The sequence below is a fragment of the Mytilus galloprovincialis genome, chromosome 5 (assembly GCF_965363235.1).
Source record: "Mytilus galloprovincialis chromosome 5, xbMytGall1.hap1.1, whole genome shotgun sequence".
NCBI classification, from domain to species: domain Eukaryota; kingdom Metazoa; phylum Mollusca; class Bivalvia; order Mytilida; family Mytilidae; genus Mytilus; species Mytilus galloprovincialis.
In genome coordinates, this window is record NC_134842.1 from 89,614,270 (window position 1) to 89,621,804 (window position 7,535).

A 7,535-nucleotide genomic window follows, 5' to 3' on the forward strand; every position below is an offset into this window, starting at 1 on the left:
GGACATTGTGATAGTGATCCAGTGGCAGCGGGGGCGTTAGCTAACTTCTTGAAAGCTTAATATTTCAGTAGGAAGGGTCCAGGTCTCCTACTTTGTATGTATAGATGCCTTATGTTACAAGTTTCCGTCTGTCATATGTCCATTGTCATTGACCTCTTTTTCATGGTTCAGTGACTACTTGAAAAAAAATAGGATTTTTAGTATTCTTAATTTCTCTCCTAATATGAGTAATAGGATAACTTTATTTGGTATGTTCGTACCTTTCAAGGTCCTCATGCCTGTCAGACAGTTTTCACTTGACCTAGACCTCATTTCATGGATCAGTGAACAAGGTTAAGTTTTCGTGGTCAAGTCCATATCTGAGATAGTATAAGCAATAAGTTTACTACATTTGGTGTATGGAATGATTGTCAGGTGTACATGTCCTACTGGCAGGTGTCATCTGACCTTGACCTCATTTTCATGGTTCAGTGGTTATAGTTAAGTTTTTGTGTTTTGTACAGTTTTTCTAATACTGTATGCAATAGGACGTGAATAGGTCTACTATATTAAGTGTATGGAATGATTGTCAGGTGCACATGTCCAACTGGCAGGTGTCATCTGACCTTGACCTCATTTTCATGGTTCAGTGGTTAAAGTTAAGTTTTTGTGTTTTGGTCTGTTTTTCAAACACTATATATGCAATAGGTCAACTATATTTGGTGTATGGAAATATTTTTTGATGTGCATGTCAGTCTGCCAGGTTTTATTTTACCGTGACCTCATTTTCACGGTTCATTGCTTAGTGTTAAGTTTATATATGTCCGCAAAAAATTTTTGTGGTCGTATATTGGTATGACATTGGCGTCGTCGTCGTTTTCCGAAGACACATTGAATTGGTTTTCGCACTATAACTTTAGTTTAAGTAAATGGATCTCTGTAAAATTTAAACACAAGGTTTATGACCACAAAAGCAAGGTAGGGATTGATTTTTGGAGTTTTGGTCCCAATAGCTTAGGAATTATGGGCCAAAAAAGGGCCCAAATAAGCATTTTTCTTTGTTTTCGCACAATAACTTTGGTATAAGAAAATAGAAATCTATGAAATTTTAAGACAAGATTTATGACTACTAAAGGAAGGTATGGAATTATTTTGGGAGTTTTGGTCCCAACAGTTTAGGAATTATAGGGGCCAAAAAAGGCCCAAATAAGCATTTTTCTTGGTTTTTGCACAATAACTTTAGTATTAGTAAATAGAAATCTATGAAATTTAAATACATGGTTTATGACAGCAAAAGGAATGTTGGGACTGATTTTGGGAGTTTTGGTCCCAACAGTTTAGGAATTAGAGGCCCAAAGGGTCCAAAATTAAACTTGGTTTGATTTTATCAACAATTAAATTATTAGGGTTCTTTGATTTGCAGAATCTGAACATGTACTTAGATTTTTGAAAATTGGCTCAGTTTTCAAGTTGGTCCAATTCAGGGTCCAAAATTAAACTTTGTTTGATTTCAACAAAAATTGAATATATGGGGTTTTTCCATATGCTAAATCTAACCATGAATTTAGATTTTTGATATTTTGGCCTGGTTATCAAATTGGTCTACATTGAGGTCAAAAGGGTCCAAAATTAAACTTTGGTAGATTTCATCAAAAATTTTATTCTTGGGGTTCTATGATATGCTGAATCTAACCATGTATTTTGATTTCGAATATTGGACCATAATAGGTTAATCTAATATGTTTAAGTTCTTAGACAACATTCATTCTGTGACAGAAATTATGCTGTGTCAAATATTTAATCACAATCCAAATTCAGAGCTGTATCAAGCTTGAATGTTGTGTCCATACTTGCCCAAACTGTTCAGGGTTGGAACTCTGCGGTCGTATCAAGCTGCACCCAGCAGAGCATTTTATTGTGTTTTGGTCTGTTTTTGGTGGAAGAAGACTTCAAGTCTTCTGAAGGCCAATGGTGCCGACTTTAAAATCATTGAGCCTCCGTATGCCGCATTCGTTTCTGTGTATTGCAATTTCATCATGTTCATAACAACTTCTGATTTCAAACACCGATTTTTACACTTGATTAAGCATCTGAATCATTTAATTTGTAAATTGTAAAATCCTATTATTTATGTAAATTATTAGATTTCATATCATCTACATGAACGTTATTTGTTTACTTGTAACCGGATGTTTTTTTTGTAGTACGCATGCGTGAATTTAGTATCAGGACAACTCGCCCTGTTTACATGTTCGCCCTTGGTCTGTTCTTCCTGAGTTCTTTCACTCATATAGTACGTTCGCCCTGTGTTAATTCTCTTTACTCTAATCAAGGACGTTTTATAATACGTCCTTGCATTTATTAAAAAATATTAATATTAAGGGTATCGTTAAAAAACTCTTAAACATGATTTAGTGAAAATCATCTGTTCCCAAGTTAAGACAAGCGTGTTCAACCAATCAAATTCTGTGTTTCTCATGATCAATTAATAAGCCAATCAAAAACGTTTTCTCTGAAGAATATTCTAACATGCTAGATTTTGTACTTATGTTGTTTTTTCATCTAGATGTAAAATATGAATTTTCATCTGTAATCGTTCTTACACAGCTTTTAGGATAAAAGCATGGCTGATTGACAAAATTCAATGATGCAGTACTACCAAGTACTACCATAAAGATAATGAATAGTTTTTTTTCACTAATTTATTGACATAATACTCGTTGTAACATATTTTATTTTTGAATTCAATTTATTAAATCATTTAAAGGACAATGTACTATTCTTTTTTCACAAAGACTAACAAACATGTTCATCTTTTCTACTGATTCAATAACTAGAACCATGCAAACAGACTTAAGAAAAAGGCATGTAAGTTCATCATACAAATATGACTCTTTTTCTAGACAATCCAGATCGTGCAAAATACTTCGCTAAAAATTGATACCTTTAAAATTGTTGTCGCGCACTAAAAAAACCCATGAGAAATTTCAAAAGTTGGCGGGTATGTAACAAGTCTTACTATTTTTATGCCCGATTTATGGGCAGTATGTTTTCTGGTCTGTCTGTCCGTCCTGCTTCAGGTTAAAGTTTATGGTCGAGGTAGTTTTTGATGAAGTTGAAATCCAATCAACTTGAAACTTAGTACACATGTGTTCCTTATGATAAAATTATGATCTTTCTAATTTTACTGCCAAATTAAAGATTTTACCTAATTTTCACAGTCCACTGAACATAGAAAATGATTGTACAGATAGGAAATCCATGTACTTATGACACATTCTTGTTTGAAGAAAAAAAAATACGTCATAACAATAATGGAACAAAACAGGCTGGGTTAGTGGGGCTTCTTTTATGGTTACTCAAGTTACCTTTTATTCACCTTCTTCCACTTCAGAGCTATCAGCTCTTTGATTCTTATTCTATAAGCAATACATGTAGGTTAACTATATTTGTTGTATGGAAGAGTTGTAATCTGTACATGTCTGCCTGGCATGGTTCATCTGACCTTGACCTTAATTTCATGGTTCATTAGTCAATGTTTAGTTTTCTTGGTTAAGTCTGTTTCTAAGAAACTATAAGCAATAGGTCAACTATACTTAGTGTATAGATGGATTGTAATGTGTACATGTATTTCCTGTCTGGTTTATATGACCTTGACCTCATTTTATTGGATCAAGTTAAGTTCATGTGGTAGTTGTAGTAATGCTTTATATTTAGGACTATCAACATAATATCAATGATTAGAAAAAAAGGCGAGACATTTCAGTGTGTGCACTCTTGTCATGACAAGTTACAGTTCAAATTTGAATTTTGTCCCGGCCTGATGATTTTGTGCAGAGTAATGGTCCTTGGACTTTAAAATTCACTAAAATAATCAGTTTTCCACACGTTTTTTTTGTCATTCTTGAAGATATTGACATATAATTTGTAATAAAGTTTACACCATGACAAGTTATAGATCAAGTTAGAATTTTGTTTCAATACAATAAATTTTTAACCGGCAGTGGACTATATCTTGCCATGCAATACTCACAGAGAGCTTGTTCTATAAAAAGATATTGTTTGGATAAAAAAACCATTATATCTTTTATTGAGGAATAACTTTGATCATGTAAGCTCAAGTCCTAAAGTTTTATAAATTTTATAAGGTATATGAGTACATATCAGTATAACAAAATCACAGAAGTCAGTCTCAAAATAATTGTAAATTTTAAAGAAATATCAAATTCTTTCTTTTTAGGTCAAATTGAAGAGGAATTAAAAACTTGGACTGAAGATGACAAAATGTTTATAGAAACAAATGGAGCTAAGAGTGTATTAAAATGTATTAAAGAAAATGGCTGTGTTGTTGTCACCGGAAGTTCGGGAACAGGAAAATCATCATTGATGCGTCATGTTGCTCTACGAATGCAAGAAGAAGGCTATGTTATTTTGCCGGTAACAAACCCTGAAAAAATTATCAAGTGGTACAATCCAAGTAAGAAAATCCTGTTTGTTGTTGATGACTTTTGTGGAACATATACCATAAATCCTATGAAGTTAGAAAGCTGGAAAAATCAGATGGAAAAAATCAAAACATTAATAGAAAAAAAACCAGTCAAATTAATCATGTCTTGTAGACTTCAGGTTTTTAAGGATAAAAAAATGAAATCTTTATCTTTTGATCAGTCCTGTGAATGTAATCTTTTGTCAGAAGATAAACACTTATCAGAAACAGAAAAACAATCTATTGCTGAACTTTACATGAAATCAAACGCGTCTAAGATCAAGAAATTTTATGACATGTTTGACTGTTTTCCTCTTTTATGTCAATTGTACAGCAAAAACACAAATCTTAGAATGATAGATTTCTTTCAGAATCCATTTACAGTTTATAAAGAAGAGATAGATAAAATACAGCTAGAAGGAGCGCATGTCAAGTACTGTGCACTTGCTCTATGTGTTATGTTTAACAATCATATTAAAGAAGAATGGCTCACTGAAGATGTTGATAAAGATGTAACAAAAATCATAGAGAACACATATGAAGCTTGTAAAGTGGTGAAAGGAACATCTCGATTGGTACTGCGTGATGAACTGGATTCACTAACTCATACGTTTATCAGAAAGGAGGGTGAATTATACAGAACTATTCATGACAAGCTGTTTGACTTTCTTGCTTTTTACTTTGGCAGTGTTATGATTTATTGTTTAATTAATAATGCTTCAAGTCATTTTATTCGTGAAAGGTTTGTTTTTGAAAAAAAAGAGAAAAGAGATGAATTTTTAATAGATGTATCAGAAAGATATCAGCAAATGTATATAAATAGATTGGTATACGACTGGTTTAGAGGAAAGGTAGTAGATGTCTTCTGTAACATCAATATGTATGATCAAATCTTCAGACAAAGAATACTTGTACATTTGAATGGAATAGAAATATCAAAACAGAAACAATTGGCTAGTCTATATGACACACAAAACAATAGCACGCCATTAATACAGTGTTGTTTTATTGGAGATATTGATCTGGTTGCATGGTGCTTATATCATTGTAACAGTAATGTAAACCATTGTCATAAAGATGGAGGATCACCTCTGTTCATTGCTTGTCAGGAAGGACATACTGAAGTAGTACAGATGTTAATAAACAATAAGGCTGACATTAATAAGTGTAAAGATAATGATGGAGCATCACCTCTGATCATGGCTTGTCAGGAAGGACATACTGAAGTAGTACAGATGTTAATAAACAATAAGACTGACATTAATAAGTGTAAAGATAATGATGGAGCATCACCTCTGATCATGGCTTGTCAGGAAGGACATACTGAAGTAGTACAGATGTTAATAAACAATAAGACAGACATTAATAAGTGTAAAGATAATGATGGAGCATCACCTCTGTTCTTTGCTTGTCAGGAAGGACATACTGAAGTAGTACAGATGTTAATAAACAATAAGGCAGACATTAATAAGTGTAGAGATAATGATGGAGCATCACCTCTGATCATTGCTTGTCAGAATGGACATACTGAAGTAGTACAGATGTTAATAAACAATAAGGCTGATATTAATAAGTGTAAAGATACTGGAGTATCACCTCTGATCATTGCTTGTCAGGAAGGACAAACTGAAGTAGTACAGATGTTAATAAACAATAAGGCTGATATTAATAAGTGTCCAGATACTAGTGCATCACCTCTGTTCATTGCTTGTCAGAATGGACATACTGAAGTAGTACAGATGTTAATAAACAATAAGGCTGATATTAATAAGTGTAAATATACTGGTGCATCACCTCTGTTCATTGCTTGTCAGGAAGGACAAACTGAAGTAGTACAGATGTTAATAAACAATAAGGCTGATGTTAATAAGTGTAAAGATAATGATGGAGCATCACCTCTGTACATTGCTTGTGGGAAAGGACAAACTGAAGTAGTACAGATGTTAATAAACAATAAGGCTGACATTAATAAGTGTGAAAATGATGGAGCATCACCTCTGTTCATTGCTTGTCAGGAAGGACAAACTGAAGTAGTACAGATGTTAATAAACAATAAGGCTGACATTAATAAGTGTGATAATGAAGGAGTATCACCTCTGTTCATTGCTTGTCAGAAAGGACATACTGAAGTAGTACAGATGTTAATAAACAATAAGGCTGACATTAATCAGTGTATTAGAACAGGAGAATCCCCCATATTTATAGCTTGTTATAAAGGTCATGTAAAGGTTGTTGAATTGTTGTTAAAACATGAAGCAGATTGTAACATTAAATGTAGAGGACTAACACCACTAGATATTGCAAGCAGAGAAAATCATACCAATATTGTACATTTGTTACAAAAAATAGAAATAACATACATTGACCATAAACAATTACTAAATGTAAAATAACTCTCAAAATACTTTTGTCATGCATTGTTAAAAACATTCTAAGTAATAAAACCATGTTGCTTAGATTTAGATTTTGATATAAAATATAAAATAGCTCATTAGACAGTTAGACTTGCAATTTGTTGTAAGTCATTTTTGGTCAGTTTTGATATTTCTAATTGAATTTACCAAAGCACGCATAGATTCTTTTTGTCTTGCAACAAATGTCACTGGCATAAACCTATTTTTTTGGAAATTTTATATTTCAAAAGGTGAGAATAATCCATAACCTGGACTGGCAATTAATTATTTGCAGCCATTATTTCCTGAATATAACAAGTATAGTTGAAATGTATTTTTATGTCCACCGTAGGGGAGGGGGCATTAAGTTTTACCGTTGTCCGTCAGTACGTCCCAAAGTTCATTGAAGTTGGTTACCATTCTCTAACGTAGGTATGCCCAACCAAATGTTATGAAAGTTATACACAATGCTTATCACCACAAAACACAGATCAAGTTTGAATTTTGGTGGTGTCATTTCAACCGTTCTACAATAACAAGTTTGGGTAGTGTCACTTTTACGGTTATTCAGTTATGTCCCTTTATAACTTCATATGATATGCAATGGGGGCATCATCTGTGTCCCATGGACACATTCTTCATTTGTTTTCGGAAAGCGGTGACGGCTTCCACAAATA

The 7,535-nt window shown here is 33.0% G+C and overlaps 1 protein-coding gene across 2 annotated transcripts in view; it reads left to right on the plus strand.

Moving 5' to 3' along the window:
- LOC143076668 (uncharacterized) overlaps positions 1-6,923 on the plus strand; it is a 32,637-nt gene extending 25,714 nt beyond the window's left edge. For both annotated transcript variants that reach the window (XM_076252507.1, XM_076252508.1), the window contains exon 5: positions 4,220-6,923. In XM_076252507.1, the coding sequence (XP_076108622.1) occupies positions 4,220-6,858 (2,639 nt within the window). In that variant the 3' untranslated portion in view covers positions 6,859-6,923. The remainder of the gene's footprint in view (positions 1-4,219) is intronic.
- Positions 6,924-7,535: the final 612 nt, after the last annotated feature.